Source organism: Oncorhynchus nerka, linkage group LG21 (assembly GCF_034236695.1).
Source record: "Oncorhynchus nerka isolate Pitt River linkage group LG21, Oner_Uvic_2.0, whole genome shotgun sequence".
NCBI lineage: Eukaryota > Metazoa > Chordata > Actinopteri > Salmoniformes > Salmonidae > Oncorhynchus > Oncorhynchus nerka.
In genome coordinates this window covers 15199046-15219964 of record NC_088416.1, presented here as the reverse complement: position 1 = coordinate 15219964, position 20919 = coordinate 15199046, and the positions used below count along the sequence as shown (strand labels likewise).

Here is a 20919-nt window from a genome sequence, read left to right as displayed (position 1 = left end):
TTCTCTCCAGTGTGTGTTCTCTGGTGTATTTTAAGCTCTAATGAAGATTTGCAACCTTTCCCACAGTCAGAGCAGCAATGAGATTTCTTCCCTGTGGGTCTCTGCTGGTGTTTGAGGTGTTTTGACGTGGAGGGACTCTTCTCTGCCTCATCAGTATCATCATGAGGTTGTTGAGGCCCCCCAGAGGATCCACGATAGTCCCGTCTCTCTCCTGTGTGAACAAAAAGTCGGACAGGTGGTTTAAGGCCCACAACAGAAAAAAATACACTGTAAAAAGGAGATGCCAACAGCATAGCCATTATGTTGTACAAACAATGATGTCTAATGAATGTTAATTATTTGACATTTGTCTTAAGACAATCAAATGAACAACAATAATCATATTTTGTCTTTTTTTCACATTAGTAGTAACATCAACTATTGTAGGCTAGAAATACGTTTTTAAAGTTGTTGAAATCCTAAGCAGTGTGCCAGACAAATCTTGGTCTACAATATAGGCACCTTTCTGTCGGTCTATGTTGTTGTTAGGTGAAGTTATGGGTCCTACAGTAGGTCTATGGTATTGGTATAACTAGGGATTTCCGCATTAGCATGGAGTTTCTGCAACCAAATTGCGTTTTAGCCAACAGAGAGCGATGCACCTATTTGGGGATGTCTGATAGCACCACCACTAATGATTTGTGGAGCTTCTCAAAGTATTTTTTTCTTCACCTCAAACAGCAAGTAAACAAAGTCTTACTAAAATCTAATTGGCGAATGACAAGTTGCTCAAAGTATTTGTAAAAAAATTCCAGCCCTCACTCTTGATAACCACTTGACATGAAAGGGAAAAATGTAATGCTCTGATCCAATGGAAAGGTCATAAAATACCTGATTACTTCTTATCCTTTACACAAAAAGCCTACAGCTGAGTCTGTCCCAAACTCACTGGCGTGGGGAAACTGATGGCCCAGAATATTTTATACAATGTTGCTATCACGTTTCGGACAGACCTAGGTGATAGTTGATACACTGTTTAAAGTTCTCTGTAGACAGGCCATGCGCAGCCAATGTTATTTATTTTTATCTGGATATTTTCTAGCTGCTTTTATTTGTTGGCATTATGTAGGATATTTTTACATAGTTGGCAATGGCAATAAACATTATTTCAATTTGTATCATTTTCATTTAGGTAGACTGTAGATTAATCATAGAAAATGGTTTTGACATACAAAGACTATTATAATAATAATTATTATTATAAATTAAACTGTTCCAGTAAAATGAGAATATGAAAATCACAACTGGCACCAGATCAGTAGAAATGGTCAGATAAATTGGCACTACAAATGGAAAAGGTTGCCGACTGTTGTGGTAGCCTATTACTGGAAACTTTTTTTCTTCTTATGGTTAGCCTATCTTGATCTCTGGTTCCCTCAAGTCATTTGTGTGTCTCAATTATTTAATAAAAATGGGTGACTATGTTAAGGATGTAAAGAATATTTGCTGCTCTGTAGTATGTATTGAGGAGCAACCAGACGCTGTATGCATTTATGAAATTGCTTATTCCAGTTACTAATAAGCATGCACTCATCAAGAAAATGACTGTAAAAGCTGTTAAATCCCAGTGGATTGATGAGGAATTGAAAAATGGTATGGTTGAAAAGGATGAGGCAAAAGGAATGGCAAATAAGTCTGGCTGTACAACCGATTGGCAAACGTCCTGCAAATTGAGAAATCATGTGACTAAACTGAAGAAAAAGACAATGAAACAAAGATAAATTACAAAGAATGATAGTAAAAAGCTTTTGAGAACCTTACATACAATTTTGGGAAAAAGGCAAACTCTGCTCCATCATTAACTGAATCAGAAAGATCATTCATCAAAGCCCACTACTTTTATGATTTTTTCATTGGCAAAATTAGCAAACTTAGGCATGACATACCAGCAATAAATGCTGACACTACACTTCCAAGTATATCTGACCAAATTATGAAAGACAAGCATTGTAATTTAGAATTCCGTAAAGTCAGTGTGGAAGAGGTGAAACAATTGTTGTCTATCAACAATGACAAGCCACCAGGGTCTGACAATCTAGATGGAAAATTTCTGAGGATAATAGCGCCACTCCTATTTTCCATAATCTTTAATTTAAGCCTACAAGAGAGCGTGTTTCCTCAGGCCTGGAGGGAAGCTAAAGTCATTCGACATGCGCTATGCTCTGCATAGTTAGCTCCAGGTAAAATGTTGCACTTATTCAGCCATTCTGTGACCAAAAGCAAGCGACATATGGACAGTACCAAAATAAACTGACTCTGGAAATGACAAAGCGCCTCGTAACCTTGCTGGAAATGGGACAAACGGACCCCTTCTGTGGTAACAGACTGGGACGTTTTGTAATCAAATCTAATTCCCAGGAACGGGGTTCATATGAACCACAGAGACTGTGTGGGATAATAACATGCCTTGTTCCCTCGACTCAGCTACCAACCAGCAATCTCCAACAGGGCACTTTACCTGTATCACTAGACACTTCATAGTGAGCTACAGGTAGGAATCAGCAATGAATCCCAATAATGAGCCACCTATGGGAGGGGGAACCCTTTGTGAACAAACATCTCAACGTATTACTGCTATCCTGGGGAGATTGATATACCCCTTGAACACCGGCTCTGACCCTCATTGGATGTGGCAGGGCTTGCAAACTATTACAGACTACAAAGGGAAGCACAGCCAATAGCTGGCCAGTGACAAGCCTACAAGATGAGCTAAATAAACGTTGTGCTCGCTTCGAGGAAAGTAATACTGAAACATGCATGAGAGCATCAGCTGATCCGGACGACTTTGTGATCACGCTCTCCGCAGCCCATGTGAGTAAGACCTTTAAACAGGTTAACATTCACAAGGCCGCAGGGCCAGACGGATTACCAGGATGTGTACTCCAAGCATGCGCTGACCAACTGGCAAGGGTCTTCACTGACATTTTCATCTCCTGTCTGAGTCTGTAATACCAAGATGTTTCAAGCAGACTACCATAGTGTTCTTGGGCACAGGGACTAAGGTAACCTGCCTAAATGACTGCCGACCCATAGCACTCGCGTCTGTAGCCATGAAGTGCTTTGAAAGGCTGGTCGTGGCACACATCAACACCATTATCGCAGAAACCCTAGACCCACTGCAATTTGCATACCGCCCCAACAGATCCACAGATGATGCAATCTATTGCACTCCACACTGCCCTTTCCCACCTGGACAAAAGGAACACCCATGTGAGAATCCTATTCATAGACTACAGTGCAGCGTTCAACACCATAGTCCCTCAAAGCTCATCACTAAGTGAAGGACCCTGGGACTAAACACTGAGCACGCCCCCATTCTCATCGAAGGGTTTGTAGTGGAGCAGGTAGAGAGCTTCAAGTTCCTTGGAATCCACATCCTTGGTGTCCACATTATAGGCTTAGTTAACTGGTTAACTGTTAAAATCATGGAAACAATGACGATTCTAATTCTAGATTTGGAATATAATGTGCAGCACCTTGAATATATTGTTGTTTGACATGACTACCAATTAATAAACCAGGGAGGAATTACTGACAGTAGGAGCATGGTGGAGACCTCCAAGAGAGGGAAATCAGGAAGGGAAAATGACAGCAAGTAGTGTAGACAAAAGGGATAACACGTTGGTGAAGCAACAGGTGTGCTGGAATGAGAACAATATAGGTGCTACTTTGAGAACACAAACTCTCACATCTTTCACAGCACAGAGCGAGGGCGTCCAGGGGAAGACTGGAGGAGCAATGAGGAAGCATTGTGGGATTCTCTTGGCGCAAGTACAGTTGTTGAGACTGCGTGGAGGATGGTGAAAAACAGTCACTTTAACTCTACCTACATGTACATATTACCTCAACTAACTGATACCCCCGCACATTGACTCTGTACAGTTGGTGAGACTGAGTGGACGATGTTGAAGAACAGTGGAGTGAAAAGGGCTAAAGCTGGTAATGAACAGCAGTTTAGGGTCGGAGTGAGAATCATCAGCAAGGATGTTTTTGTGGGTGACCTGTTAACGGTCTCAAAGATGGTGAAGGATGAATTGGATAAAGTGGAATCGGTTCGAGTGACCAGGAGTGGTATGATGCCGATTGTGTGTCAACAGTGCAAAATGAGAAAGCTTTGTGTGGTTTAGGTTAAACATTTCAGGTAGACGCACGTTGATTAAAATGAATGATAGACGGAAGGTCTTACTGTGGTTTTGTGAAGTGGTTCTCCCATCTTATGTAAAATCTGGGTAAGTGAGATATACAGAAGCCGCTGCAGTGTTACAATTGTAAAAAAGTTTGGACATGTGGCAAGTGCTTGTCGATGGAATAAATATGTCGTAGTCAGATGAAGCATGTTGTATTTGTGATGGGAATCACGTTCCCGGAGTGCCCTGTAAGAATGAGGGAGGTCGTAGTAGCTAGGATGATCAGGCCAATAAAGCAGGTGTCCTATGTGGAGGCAGTGAAAATAGCCAAAGGAGTAGAGAGGAGAAGGTAGTTCATGTCCCACAGTCTGCAGTGAAGCCATGCAGGAGAAGGATCCCAAGATACTAATAGTGAACAAGGTGGACTTTTTTGTATTAATAGAGCAAGTGATAAATTGCATTAATAAATTATTAGTAGCCTTCGTCCAAAACTAGCAGTTTCCGCATTAGCATGGAAGAGTTGACAACAAAATTGCGTTTGCATTGCCCTCACTGCCGCAGTGATAAATTGCATTAATAATAAACATCTAAGATGCTAGACATCATTGTGAAGGCGGCAAATAGATTTCTGGATCTCCAGGACTTCAGACGAAATGTTACAGGGAATACTGAATGAAGACGTTCCACCCCTCCCAGGTTCCTGAACCTGTGTAGGGATCTGAATAGTAGCATTGTTGTTTAAAATTCAGGGTAGTGGGGTGAATATGGTTCGTGTTTACTTTTTTTATTTTACATAATTAGTATGATTTGTTAAATCACAAGTTTTTTTGTGTTTTGATTATTTTTTACAACCCCGTACAGTAGGTGGCAGCAATACACCTGATGAGTGTAGTCTGACTATAAACCTCTGAGAAGAAGACATGGTAGGAACCAAAGTGTTGGTCAGTGTTTCCAGTTGACCCTAATTAGATGTTACATTACAAATCAAATCAAAATCAAATTTTATTTGTCACATACACATGGTTAGCAGATGTTAATGCGAGTGTAGCGAAATGCTTGTGCTTCTAGTTCTGACTGCAGTAATAACCAACAAGTAATCTTACTAACAATTCCAAAACTACTGTCTTATACACACACAAGTGTAGGGGGATAAAGAATATATACATAAAGATATATGAATGACTGATGGTACAGAGCGGCATAGGCAAGATACAGTAGATGGTATCGAGTACAGTATATACATATGAGATGAATATGTAAACAAAGTGGCATAGTTAAAGTGGCTAGTGATACATGTATTACATAAAGATGCAGTAGATGATATAGAGTACAGTATATACGTATACATATGAGATGAATAATGTAGGGTATGTAAACATTATATTAGGTAGCATTGTTTAAAGTGGCTAGTGATATATTTTACATAATTTCCCATCAATTCCCATTATTAAAGTGGCTGGAGTTGAGTCAGTGTGTTGGCAGCAGCCACTCAATGTTAGTGGTGGCTGTTTAACAGTCTGATGGCCTTGAGATAGAGACTGAAAAACAGCTTCTCGGTCCCAGCTTTGATGCACCTGTACTGACCTAGCCTTCTGGACGATAGCGGGGTGAACAGGCAGTGGCTCGGGTGGTTGTTGTCCTTGATGATCTTTATGGCCTTCCTGTAACATCGGGCGGTGTAGGTGTCCTGGAGGCCAGGTAGTTTGCCCTCGGTGATGCATTGTGCAGACCTCACTACCCTCTGGAGAGCCTTACGGTTATGGGCGGAGCAGTTGCCGTACCAGGCGGTGATACAGCCCGCCAGGATGCTCTCGATTGTGCATCTGTAGAAGTTTGTGAGTGCTTTTGGTGACAAGCCAAATTTCTTCAGCCTCCTGAGGTTGAAGAGGCGCAGCTGCGCCTTCTTCACGATGCTGTCTGTGTGGGTGGACCAATTCAGTTTGTCTGTGATGTGTATGCCGAGGAACTTAAAACTTGCTACCCTCTCCACTACTGTTCCATCGATGTGGATAGGGGGGTGTTCCCTCTGCTGTTTCCTGAAGTCCACAATCATCTCCTTAGTTTTGTTGACATTGAGTGTGAGGTTATTTTCCTGACACCACACTCCGAGGGCCCTCACCTCCTCCCTGTAGGCCGTCTCGTCGTTGTTGGTAATCAACAGCCTACCACTGTTGTGTCGTCCGCAAACTTGATGATTGAGTTGGAGGCGTGCGTGGCCACGCAGGCGTGGGTGAACAGGGAGTACAGGAGAGGGCTCAGAACGCACCCATGTGGGGCCCCAGTGTTGAGGATCAGCGGGGTGGAGATGTTGTTGCCTACCCTCACCACCTGGGGGCGGCCCGTCAGGAAGTCCAGTACCCAGTTGCACAGGGCGGGGTCGAGACCCAGGGTCTCGAGCTTGATGACGAGCTTGGAGGGTACTATGGTGTTAAATGCCGAGCTGTAGTCGATGAACAGCATTCTCACATAGGTATTCCTCTTGTCCAGATGGGTTAGGGCAGTGTGCAGTGTGGTTGAGAATGCATCGTCTGTGGACCTATTTGGGCGGTAAGCAAATTGGAGTGGGTCTAGGGTGTCAGGTAGGGTGGAGGTGATATGGTCCTTGACTAGTCTCTCAAAGCACTTCATGATGACGGAAGTGAGTGCTACGGGGCGGTAGTCGATTAGCTCAGTTACCTTAGCTTTCTTGGGAACAGGAACAATGGTGGCCCTCTTGAAGCATGTGGGAACAGCAGACTGGGATAGGGATTGATTGAATATGTCCGTAAACACACCAGCCAGCTGGTCTGCACATGCTCTGAGGGCGCGGCTGGGGATGCCGTCTGGGCCTGCAGCCTTGCGAGGGTTAACACGTTTAAATGTTTTACTCACCTCGGCTGCAGTGAAGGAGAGGCCGCATGTTTTGGTTGCAGGCCGTGTCAGTGGCACTGTATTGTCCTCAAAGCGGGCAAAAAAGTTATTTAGTCTGCCTGGGAGCAAGACATCCTGGTCCGTGACGGGGCTGGTTTTCTTTTTGTAATCCGTGATTGACTGTATACCCTACCACATACCTCTTGTGTCAGCCGTTGAATTGAGATTCTACTTTGTCTCTATACTGACGCTTAGCTTGTTTGATTGCCTTGCGGAGGGAATAGCTACACTGTTTGTATTCGGTCATGTTTCCGGTCACCTTGCCCTGATTAAAAGCAGTGGTTCGCACTTTCAGTTTCACGCGAATGCTGCAATCAATCCACGGTTTCTGGTTTGGGAATGTTTTAATCGTTGCTATGGGAACGACATCTTCAACGCATGTTGTTTTCTTACTTCATCTAGCCTGCTAGCTAGCCATCATATTCATACTTCGCTTACTCTGTGATCACTTGGCTGCATAGCTGATGCCTGCTGGACTGTCCATTAATCACGGTACTCCATTCTGTTTATTTATGTTTTATCTGTCGGCCCCAGCCGCAAACTCAGGCTCTGTGTGTAGTTAATCCGACCCTCTCTGCCTAGTCAACGCCATTTTACCTGATGTTGTTGTGTTAGCTGATTAGCTGTTGTCTCACCTGTTGTTTTAGCTAGCTCTCCCAATCAACACCTGCGATTACTGTATGCCTCGCTGTATGTCTCTCTCAAATGTCAATATGCCTTGTACACTGTTGTTCAGGTTAGTTATCATTGTTTTAGTTTACAATGAAGCCCCTAGTTCCACTCTTCATACCTCTGATACCTCCTTTGTCCCACCTCCCACACATGCGGTGACCTCACCCATTACAACCAGCATGTCCAGAGATACAACCTCTCTTATCATCCCCCAGTGCCTGGGCTTACCTCTGCTCTACCCACACCCCACCATTCCCGTCTGCGCAGTATGCCCTGAATATATTCTACCATGCCCAGAAATCTGCTCCTTTTATTCTTTGTCCCCAACGCTCTAGGCGACCAGTTTTGATAGCCTTTAGCCGCACCCTCATACTACTCCTCCTCCTCTGTTCCGCGGGTGATGTGGAGGTAAACCCAGGCCCTGCATGTCCCCAGGCACCCTCATCTGTGATCGAAAAAGCCTTGGTTTCATGCATATCAACATCAGAAGCCTCCTCCCTAAGTTTGTTTTACTCACTGCTTTAGCACACTCTGCCAACCCTGATGTCCTTGCCGTGTCTGAATCCTGGTTTAGGAAGGCCACCAAAAATTCTGAGATTTCCATACCCAACTATAACATTTTCCGTCAAGATAGAACTGCCAAAGGGGGAAGAGTTGCAGTCTACTGCAGAGATAGCCGGGAAAGTAATGTCATACTTTCCAGGTCCATACCCAAAAAGTTCGAACTACTAATTTTAAAAATTACTCTCCAGAAATAAGTCTCTCACTGTTGCCGCCTGCGACCCCCTCAGCTCCCAGCTGTGACCTGGACACCATTTGTGAATTGATCGCCCCCCATCTAGCTTCAGAGTTTGTTCTGTTAGGTGACCTAAACTGGGATATGCTTAACACCCCAGCAGTCCTACAATCTAAGCTAGATGCCCTCAATCTCACGCAAATAATCAAGGAACCCACCAGGTACAACCCTAAATCTGTAAACAAGGGCACCCTCATAGACGTTATCCTGACCAACTGGCCCTCCAAATATACCTCCGCTGTCTTCAACCAGGATCTCAGCGATCACTGCCTCATTGCCTGTATCCGCTACGGGTACGCAGTCAAACGACCACCCCTCATCAGTGTCAAACACTCCCTAAAACACTTCTGCAAGCAGGCCTTTCTAGTCGACCTGGCCCGGGTATCCTGGAAGGATATTGACCTCATCCCGTCAGTTGAGGATGCCTGGTCATTCTTTAAAAGTAACTTCCTCACCATCTTAGATAAGCATGCTCCATTCAAAAAAATGCAGAACTAAGAACAGATATAGCCCTTGGTTCACTCCAGACCTGACTGCCCTCGACCAGCACAAAAACATCCTGTGGCGGACTGCAATAGCATCGAATAGTCCCCGCGATATGCAACTGTTCAGGGAAGTTAGGAACCAATACACGCAGTCAGTCAGGAAAGCAAAGGCCAGCTTCTTCAAGCAGAAATTTGCATCCTGTAGCTCTAACTCCAAAATGTTCTGGGACACTGTAAAGTCCATGGAGAACAAGAGCACCTCCTCCCAGCTGCCCACTGCACTGAGGCTAGGTAACACGGTCACCACCGATAAATTCATGATTATCGAAAACTTCAACAAGCATTTCTCAACGGCTGGCCATGCCTTCCTCCTAGCTACTCCAACCTCGGCCAACAGCTCCCCCCCCCCCCCCCCCCGCAGCTACTCGCCCAAGACTCTCCAGCTTCTCCTTTACCCAAATCCAGATAGCAGATGTTCTGAAAGAGCTGCAAAACCTGAACCCGTACAAATCAGCTAGGCTTGACAATTGGGACCCTCTATTTCTGAAACTATCCGCCGCCATTGTCGCAACCCCTATTACCAGCCTGTTCAACCTCTTTCATATCATCTGAGATCCCAAAGGATTGGAAAGCTGCCGCAGTCATCCCCCTCTTCAAAGGGGGAGACAACCTGGACCCAAACTGTTACAGACCTATATACATCCTGCCCTGCCTATCTAAGGTCTTCGAAAGCCAAGTCAACAAACAGATCACTGAGCATCTCGAATCCCACCGTACCTTCTCCGCTGTGCAATCGGTTTTCCGAGCCGGTCACGGGCGCACCTCAGCCACGCTCAAGGTACTAAACGATATCATAGCCACCATCGATAAAAGACAGTACAGTGCAGCAGTCTTCATCGACCTGGCCAAGGCTTTCGACTCTGTCAATCACCATATTCTTATCGGCAGACTCAGTAGCCTCGGTTTTTCTAATGACTGCCTTGCCTGGTTCACCAACTACTTCTCAGACAGAGTTCAGTGTGTCAAATTGGAGGGCATGTTGTCCGGACCTCTGGCAGTCTCTATGGGGGTGCCACAGGGTTCAATTCTCAGCCCGACTCTTTTCTCTGTATATATCAATGATGTTGCTCTTGCTGCGGGCGATTCCCTGATCCACCTCTACGCAGACGACACCATTCTGTATACTTCTGGCCCTTCCTTGGACACTGTGCTAGCTAACCTCCAAACGAGCTTCAATGCCATACAACACTCCTTCCGTGGCCTCCAACTGCTCTTAAAACACTAGTAAAACCAAATGCATGCTTTTCAACTGTTCGCTGCCTGCACCCGCACGCCCGACTAGCATTACCACCCTGGATGGTTCCGACCTAGAATATGTGGACATCTATAAATACCTAGGTGTCTGGCTAGACTGTAAACTCTCCTTCCAGACTCATATCAAACATCGCCAATCTAAAATCAAATCTAGAGTCGGCTTTCTATTCTGCAAACAAAGCCTCCTTCACTCACGCCGCCAAACTTACCCTAGTAAAACTGACTATCCTACCGATCCTCGACTTTGGCGATGTCATCTACAAAATAGCTTCCAATACTCTACTCAGCAAACTGGATGCAGTTTATCACAGTGCCATCCGTTTTGTTACTAAAGCACCTTATACCACCCACCACTGCAACCTGTATGCTCTCGTCGGCTGGCCCTCGCACATATTCGTCGCCAGACCCACTGGCTCCAGGTCACCTACAAGTGCATGCTAGGTAAAGCTCCACCTTATCTCAGTTCACTGGTCATGATGGCAACACCCACCCATAGCATGCACTCCAGCAGGTGTATCTCACTGATCATCCCTAAAGCCAACACCTCATTTGGCCGCCTTTCCTTCCAGTTCTCTGCTGCCTGTGACTGAAACGAATTGCAAAAATTGCTGAAGTTGGAGACTTATCATCTCCCTTACCAACTTCAGCATCTGCTATCTGAGCAGCTAACAGATCGCTGCAGCTGTACATAGTCCATCAGTAAATAGCCCACCCAATTTACCTACCTCATACCCATACTGTTGTTTTTATTTATTTACTTTTCTGCTCTTTTGCACACCAGTATCTCTACCTGGACATAACCATCTGATAATTTATCACTCCAGTGTTAATCTGCAAAATTTTAATTATTCGCCTACCTCCTCATGCCTACCTCCTCATGCCTTTTTTCTACTGTGTTATTGACTTGTTTATTGTTTACTCCTTGTGTAACTGTGTTGTTGTCTGTTCACACTGCTATGCATTATCTTGGCCAGGTCGCAGTTGCAAATGAGAACTTGTTCTAAACTAGCCTACCTGGTTAAATAAAGGTGAAATACAATTTTAAAAACTCCTCTCTGATAAGATACCGCTGCACAAACATGCTTATCTAGGCTGACAACAGCACTGGTACCAGGCAGTATTAGCTAGCTACATTTGCCCTGACTCTTAAAACATTTAGCAAGCTAGCTAGCCCGCTAACTAGCGATAATGAGCTAAAATTATTTGAGCAAAACCTTGCTAAGAAAATACAATCTGTCGCCTTTAATGTAATGGCATGAAAAGAATTGCCAGAATATTATACAATGTCTTATCAACAGCTAACAATTTGACCCCCACAGGAAATCTACACTGGTCATTCTAGAATATACTATATAGCCTAGAAACCTGGTTAAACTATCATTATGACGAAATGAAATGTCCTTGTTGTTGAAAGAAAATCACCTTTTTCATTGATCATTCATAAAAACCTGTTTTTGCTTTGTCATTATGGGCTATTGTGATGTCATTATTGGGTATTGTGTGTAGATTGATGAGAGGGGGGAAATTATTTAATCCATTTTACAATAAGGCTGTAACATAACAAAATGTAGAAAAAGTGAAGGGGTCTGGAAACTTCCCGAATGCACTGTATATATAGGGGCAGTACTTTGTGACATCACTTCATGAAACAAGAGGTACAAATACAGTATATAACATAGGTTCACAATATCAACATTCAATGTATAAAAATATATGACCCAGTTGGAAGTGGAAACGCCAGCCCAGCTACAATCCTAGAGGTTCACTGATGATCAACCTCCTCCTTCACATCTGACTCCTGATGATCAACCTCCTCCTTCACATCTGACTCCAGTGATCAATCCAGAGCGTCTTCTTTCTTGGGGAATCCCGATGGACGACGTCATCTAGTAGGACGTCATCACCACCACCGCCCACAAGATAATTGTCATTCAGGTTATCAGTGGGAAGAACATTATCAATATGTCCTGTCTGGTAACTTGTCTCGTTCAATGGATTTACATTGGCAGGTGTAAAAAAATAAATAAAAAAACTCAGTCGATCTCAAACTGAGGAAACGCTTTTGGAAGTATTTAACTGCATCAAAGTCTGTGGCCTGTGATGTTGGGACAAATGATAGTCCCTTATTATACAAGACACAAAATTCACAAATTCTACAGCACAATGGCAGAGTCATGTCTTAAGTGTAAAACTAACAATGTCTCAAAAATGCTTCTGGGAATGTTATGACATCATAAAGTTATGGGAGGAGTTAGAAAGTTGGCTGTCAGAAGTACAGTTATACAATGTAAAATGACTTTTAATCTCAACCAATCCTCTGTTGTTAACGCAATAGAAAGGTAAAATGCTTTATTATCTAAAACTTGAAAGTGAGTGGGCGACAGAGAGAAATAAAATGGTGCTGATGCGGGCGCTGGAGATGGAGGTGTGTTTTAGTGGGTCTGGGCAGGTGTGATGTAGTTAATGGAGATGGAGGTGTATTCTAGTGGATCTGGGCAGGTGTGATGTAGTTAATGGTTAATTCTATTTTTGGTGTTATTACATTAAAACAATCAGAATTCAGAAGAATGCCAAAGTCAGGTGTGAAGTAATATGCAGGACCAGCCTATTCCCTATAATGTAAACTACAACAGAAATAACTTAAAATGTATCACTTTAAATAAAACCAATAATTTGCTCTCATGACTTGAGTGATTAGTAAACCACAGTTTTGGAAACACATAACGCCATCTAACCAAATATCAAAGAATGTTAGCTATATGCAGTTATCTTAGCCAGCCAGCTAACATGAGCTATTTGCTGTTATCTTAGCCAGCCAGCTAATGTTAGCTATTTAGCCAACTAGCTATTATCCTAACCAGCGTAGCCAACCAGCACGGTTATGGTCAGCGAGACCAACTACCGGAGACAAGTTAGAACCCAACTAGCAGTAAGCCAAGGTAGAAAAAGTTACAAAACTCCCGTAGTCTAATTCACAGAAAACATGCTGAAAAGTAGTGATGGGGAAACAAAGCTTCCTGAAGCATTGGCTCTTTCGTGTCAAAAATAGATTAATTACTCAAGGCTTTGAGCTTTATTTAGACCAGTCAGCAGCCACCTGCACTGTCGGCTGCAATGTCAAACGAGCCCAAATCCATCAGGTGATCGAGAGCATCACATCCATGCTGCGTTGTGGGTGAAAGGTGACTGGCTGACTGATTTATAAATAATAATGAGTAGTTATTTATGATGCAAGGTGATTTGTAAATTAGTCAGTCAGCAGTCAGCAGCCACCTGCACTGTCGGCTGCAATGTCGAACGAGCCCAACACCAAACCAATCAGGTGTTCGACGAAATTATTATTCAGACGTCGTTGATCACGTGCTGCTGATAAAGTGACACTGCTTTGAATTATACTTAGCGACTTCATTACATGTCTCATAGCTCCAGTCTCAAACTTAACCCCGTTCCTGCTGAAGAAGAGATGGTCTGCTGGATGGAGAAATAAGCTCTCGTGAAAGAGGAGGAGGTTGTTACAATACAAAAACAAGTAGAGGTTGAGGCTGTTACCGTGAAAGAAGAAGAGAAAGACATATCAGTTAAAGAAGAGGAAGACTCATTCAGAGTGAAAGAGGAGGACGACGACGTTTCAGTGAAAGAAGAGGAGGGGGAGGTGACTGTCAATGAAGAAGAGGAGGAAACTGGATATCTGGACCCGGTTTCCCAAACGCATCTTAATGCGTCCGATGGTTCTAACGCTGAACGGGCCCTGATTAACACTAGTAAGTACTGTCTTAAAAACATAAGCACAAACTCTGCGGTTGTTGAACTGATGTGTGGTGTTAAAGGGGAAATTTGCAATTGCTACATCCATATTTTGACTTAAAGTTATTTATTTATAGGCATTGATTCTTGAAGAATATAACATGCCTCATGAGCTTAGTTCAACTGTTTACCCCATCAGAACCCTAAATAAGCTTCTTTTTACACCAATGTTTAGAAACAATGTAAACCAACACTGTATAGCCTCAACATGGTTAAAACTATAATGTTGATATCATGGACGGTCAGTCCTTGCATCCATAGGTCTTTCTATGAATTTGAGAGCAGTTACATTTCTCCAACCCCATCCATCTTATTACCAAAATAGTGGTGTAATTACAGCTTTGTTATTGGTTGAACTGTAGATTGGTTGATTGTTGTGTGGCTTTTTTAAAGGGACAACCTAGTTTTTAAACAAACAAAATGGCTGCCCAGAGACCTGAGCTGTGTTAGAATACTCATCCCAATGTTAATTGAGTATGTAGTTTGCTTATTATACTCATTAATGATGTAGTTAGTATGCCAAAAGTTCCCGGATGTCGTACTAAATTCGCCAAAATATGACACATACAGCCAGTACTTTAGGGCCCATAATGCAATTCTTCCGGAAATGGGCGTGGCTTCACATTGTTTTCAGATTTGGAGGAAAATATTCAGCCAAAATCCAACGAGATCGGATACAAATGAACTGCTTTTTATAATTATAACACATGTTGAGCAATGTAATAAAGTAATGACTTTTCAGATAAGTTACGTTACACGTTATGTTAGCTACACTATCCTTACAAAACGCATAGTTTTGTCTTTACAGCAGTATGTATCGGTATATTAAAGAGCTACCTAACATTATAGTTGGCTACTAATACACCAGTATGTATAGCAACTATATTCTAACTAATTACCCAACGTTTAGTGACTTGATTAGAGCGCAGAATAACTGATGAATTTAATAACGCTCGACACCCGTTGAATATGTCCAGGTGTCAGTAAACATCTGCAAAAAGGCTCAAATTAAATTGTTGCCAGCAGCACAGTTAGTCACCAACGCTCTGGATAACATGAAAACAGCCTAACCAGCTCTGCTAGGGAAAGTAACATGGTAAGAGTGAGGTTCTCTCTGATTTGTGTCAAGCAAGCTATCCAATGCTAGCCAGTTAGCTTGGGTGCTTTACTGTCATTGTGAGGTCAGAACGCTTGGATCGACCCTACTCCTCAGCCAAATAGTATTAGTTTACAAACAGTGGCGTTATACGAGCTTATGTTTTGGTTTCTGGTGGGGTAATACGGTTGAAACATTCGGGGTCATTTACAAGTTATATTCTTCAAGTATCAATGGTTGTATAGTAAATGGGTCTTTCTATAACTGCCAGTGTAGATTTCCTGTTGGGGTCAAATTATTACAGCTGTTTAAGTGATTGTTTAATATTCAGCCAATTTATTTTCATGCAATTACATCAATACAGCCCAACCAGAGGGGAAGCTCTTCCTGAACCATGTCCTCCTGCTGGCCTTCATAAATTCTAATGATAGTTTAACCATGTTTCTAGGATATATAGTATATTCTAGAATCCATGACCCCAAACTTTTGAACGGTAGTGTACATGATGTATTGTTAAACCATGTAGGAGCAGTATGGACCTAGTCTGTTCATTATATACATCTACATGATGTATTGTTACACCATGTAGGAGCAGTATAGACCTAGTCTGTTCATTATATACATCTACATGATGTATTGTTACACTAACAATAAAAGGGAAATTGTATTACTTTATACTGATACAATTGAAAAAGATAATTACATTAAAATGTTTTATGAGATTAGAGAACACATTGGGTGGGATCTTAGACCATTCCTCCATACAGAATCTCTCCAGGTCCTTGATTTATTTAGTCTGCCATTATGTACTGCCCTGTTCAATTCAAACCGCAGGTTATCAAGTTCAAGTCCGACAACTGAGATGGCCATTGAAAATGTTGATTTTGTGCCCAATTAACCATTTATTTGTGGATGTTGCTGTGTCTTGCTGGAAGATCCACTTATGGCCTAGATTCAGCCTCCTAGCAGAGAGGTAACCAGGTTTTGGGCTAAAATATCCTGGTAGTGGGTAAAGTTTATTTATTTTATACAGATATTTTTGCTCATCTTTATCAAGGGTATCAATAACTAGGTGCTTATTTTGACATCTGGTTATTTGACTGAATCAGAAATACAGATGTGGAGTAGATGTAGGGTTTGTTTTAAATTCTCATAAAAAATCTGAACTAAATCAAACAACACTTGTTGCTTTTTGCACGTGTTAATATAATATTCTTATTTCATGGAGAGAGAAAACAACGTTTCTCTAAACTGCTTTATAATATTATAATTCAATCTAGAAGAAATAAAAAAGTTTTCCCTCCTCAACTGCGTTTCCTCCCTCCAGACAGCAGATGGCGATATGTGTCTTTCGGGCAATATTTCTAGTGTGACGTATAATCTAGTGGACGGAACGCTTCTTCAACAACTGCAGCCACCTCGGTAGCTCGCTAGACAACAAACTCGGAACATTCAGGTTTTTTAGAAAATTTCCTGGTTTAATTGCCACTATGATTTAATAATACTTATGTGGAAACAACTAGCTACCCCATTTAATTGAATATTTACGTTCTAAGTCAACTAGCTGGCTGGTTAAGTTAGCAATAGTCTAGTCGCTAATGCTAACAAGCTATTATCCTCGACCATGAGCCTACTAAGCTACTCTCCTCCTGATAAAGAAGGGGAGATCTACTGGACGGAGAAAGAAGTGAAAGAGGAGGAGGAAGAGGAGGATGTTACAATACAAAAAGAAGTAGAGGGTGAGGCTGTTACCGTGAAAGAAGAAGAGAACGACGTTACAGAGAAAGACGCCTTCAGAGTGGAGGAGGATGTTACTGTGAAAGAAGATGAAGACGTTTTTGGAATGAAGGATGAAGAGGGGGAGATTACTGTCACATTAGAGGACGAGAAGAGAAGTCTGGAGATCTGATTAAGACCAGTAAATACAGTGAGTACTATCTAATAAAACAGGGACATTGATCTGATTATCACCAGTAAATACAGTGAGTACTATCTTATAAAACAACTCTGCAGTTGTTGAACTAATGTGTGAGTTTTAAAAGGGCATTCTACACTTGATTATGTTTTTGTACTGTCCGAATTGTCCATGACGTCCTCCAGTGCTTAAAAAAACTTTTCTTGTTGTAAAGTGATATATAAATACAGTAAAGTATAAACACACTAAAGGGAAACAAATACATGTTTTGAGCAAAGTAGTTTTTTTTTAGACAACTGTAAACTTGAAGGAGTGAGTGATGTCATTGTAAGGCCTTCAAGGAGTTGGCTTGATGGGAAGTCGTGATGTCATCCAATAGGCGACTAGTCGCTCTGGATAAGAGCGTCTGCTAAATGACTTAAATGTAAATGTAAATGATCTTCATGTGAATATTCATTATTCTTTTTAAAATCCTTCCTGTTCTGTCAAGTTGGTTGTTGATCATTGCCAGAAAGCAATTTTCAATTCTTTCCATAGACTTTCAAGATGATTTATTTATTTAAGATGATAACTCATCCAGAACGCCGCAGCCCGTCTGGTGTTCAACCTTCCCAAGTTCTGTCACGTCACCCCGCTCCTCCGCTCTCTCCACTGGCTTCCAGTTGAAGCTCGCATCCGCTACAAGACCATGGTGCTTGCCTACGGAGCTGTGAGGGGAACGGCACCTCAGTACCTCCAGGCTCTGATCAGGCCCTACACCCAAACAAGGGCACTGCGTTCATCCACCTCTGGCCTGCTCGCCTCCCTACCACTGAGGAAGTACAGTTCCCGCGCAGCCCAGTCAAAACTGTTCGCTGCTCTGGCCCCCCAATGGTGGAACAAACTCCCTCACGACGCCAGGACAGCGGAGTCAATCACCACCTTCCGGAGACACCTGAAACCCCACCTCTTTCAGGAATACCTAGAATAGGATAAAGTAATCCTTCTCCCCCCCTTAAAAGATTTAGATGCACTATTGTAAAGTGGCTGTTCCACTGGATGTCTTAAGGTGAATGCACCAATTTGTAAGTCGCTCTGGATAAGAGCGTCTGCTAAATGACTAAATGTAAATGTAATGTAATGATTTAAGTCCAAACTGTAACTAGGCCACTCAGGAACATTCAATGTCATCTTGGTAAGCTCCTCCAGTGTAGATTTGGCCTTGTGGTTTAGGTTATTGTCTTGTTAGTATAGTTTTTTTGTATTCAGATCTCTGAAATGCACTCTACCTACGGAACATTTAGTTTCCTTATATTACGCTGGGAAAACAGTTTTCATGGGCACAGAAATTATAAATCATTTCCGAGTTTGCAACATCCAATGGTTCTAACCGAGTCACCTTAACCTTATTGACAACACCCAAATCAATACTGTCATTAACGCAGTTCTTCAATAATTACACATAATTCTTAATTCTGTAGTTGTTAAGTTACATGTTCAATTATCATCAGCTGATCCAGGAAATCATTTTCTGAATGACAGTCACATGACAAACATCACGACATGCAACAGCAACCAAAGTGCTTCTTCATTCATTATTCTGGCAAAGACAGTTATGCCGTGCTCCATGTTTAATCCAACATCCCTAACAAATGTATGTTTATGATGTGTTATTGTCTGCTTGATTTACAGTATCGTCTCGTTAGTCTGTTTGGAAACAGAGATACTTAGCTCATAATGTGTAGAGAACTGTTCCTTGATGGATAGGCTATTGTACAACACACAGCGCTATTTTCCTTTATTCAGGACATTTAGAATGACAACACATTACAGAGTAGCCTAGTGGGATTATTCACAAAATTATCTGGTGATCAGGTTATGAAATGTCATGAAAGACATTTTAGTTTCCATGTTTCACCTGAAATATAAAATTATATTTGTCCTAGGTCTATGTTATTGTTAGGTGAAGTTATGGGTCCTACAGTAGGTCTATGTTGTTGTTAGGTGAAGTTGTGTCCTACAGACCGATAGTGTGCTGTAATGTTCAGAATACATCGTGAAAAATGAAAACTTCCGCATTAAATGGAGGAGTTTCTACAACCAAATTTCGTGTGCATCGCCCTCCTGCCACAATTTTATTAAACACAGAGAGGAGCCTGTGTTGGAGACCAAAAGTCGTCTGGCACACTGCTTGGTATTTCAACAACTTTAATAACTTATTTCTAGCCAACAATCATCGACGTTACTACTAATGTGAAACAACAATTGTAAATAATTGAACAGACTTCAGTTGTTGTATAACTTCATGGCTCTGGGCTTTTAACCTAAAACAAACAGTGGATTTCTGCTGTTGTGGGCCATTAACGATCTGACTTTGTTGTTCACACAGGAGAGAGACGGGACTATCGTGGATCCTCTGGAGAGCCTCAACAACATTATGATGCTGACGAGGCAAAGCAGAGTCTCTCCACATCAGAACGCCTCAAGAAACACCAGCAGAGACCCACAGGAAAGAAATCTCACTGCTGCTCTGACTGTGGGAAACGTTGCAAAGATTCATCAGAACTTAAAATACATCAGCGAGTACACACAGGGGAGAAGCCTCACCACTGTTCAGATTATGGGAAAAGCTTTTCAACATCACAGACTTTGAAGCTGCACCAGAGAACACACACAGGAGAGAAACCTCATACCTGTGATCAATGTGGGAAGTGTTTTACTCAGTCAAGCTGCCTGAAATCACACCAGAAAATACACACTGGAGAGAAACCTAGCTGTGCTCAATGTGGGAATTGTTTTGTTACATCTAGCAACCTGATATCACACCAAAGAACACACACAGGAGAGAAATCTTATAGCTGTGATCAATGTAGGAAGAGTTTTGGTACATCTCAAAATTTGATGATACACCAGAGAACACACACAGGAGAGAAGCCTTATAGCTGTGATCAATGTGGGAAGAGTTTTACTACATCTAGCCATCTGACTGTTCACCAGAGAAGACACACAGGAGAGAAACCTTGTAGCTGTGATCAATGTGGGAAGAGTTTTGTTTCATCTGGCCCTCTTGATAAACACCAGAGAACACACACAGGAAATAAATCTTATAGCTGTGATGAATGTGGGAAGAGTTATACTACATCTAGCAATCTGACGATACACCAGAAAACACACACAGAAGAGAATCCTCATAGCTGTGATCAATGTGGGAAGAGATACTCTGATAAAAGATCTCTGATCAAACATCAGAAAATGCATGGAGTTGTTTCATTGATATCAATGAAATAATGTCACAATATAGAATTGTTTAACATTGTAGAAGGAGTATTTTAATGTTGTCACAATGTAGAACCCTAAATGTCTGCCACCTATTGTTGGAGGAAAATATAGTTGAAATGACTAATTATGTATACATTCCAATCAGGACTGACTAGTCCAAATGCTATGATGTACTGTACACATATGAATTTTCTCTCTTGCTCCCATTCCGAATTGTATATAATATAGTCAGTTTAGTAACAATGAAGGTCTGTTCCTTTGTACAAATGAATGAACTATCTCCAGATGGCAGGGACGGACTATCTCCAGACTGTCTAGAATGCTGATATACAGTGACTGACCTTGGCTTTAGGAGAGGAGGGAAGGCTCGAGAACTATAGGGCCTCTACCGGTGTCATGAAGAGATTTAGGAAACGCTGATGTCATTTTCAGTTTATAACTTGTGGTAAAATGTGTATGTAACCAGTACTCTCTTGTAATAAACGCTATTACCTGACTTTTAA

The 20919-nt window shown here is 42.2% G+C and overlaps 1 protein-coding gene across 1 annotated transcript; it reads left to right on the top strand.

The window, feature by feature from the left end:
* The first annotated feature begins 16867 nt into the window (after positions 1-16867).
* On the top strand, positions 16868-20919 carry LOC135563640 (gastrula zinc finger protein XlCGF17.1-like). Its single transcript, XM_065006716.1, has 2 exons — positions 16868-17138; positions 19527-20919. The coding sequence occupies exons 1-2, from the start codon at positions 16868-16870 to the stop codon at positions 20423-20425; spliced, it is 1170 nt and encodes a 389-aa protein (XP_064862788.1). The 3' UTR covers positions 20426-20919.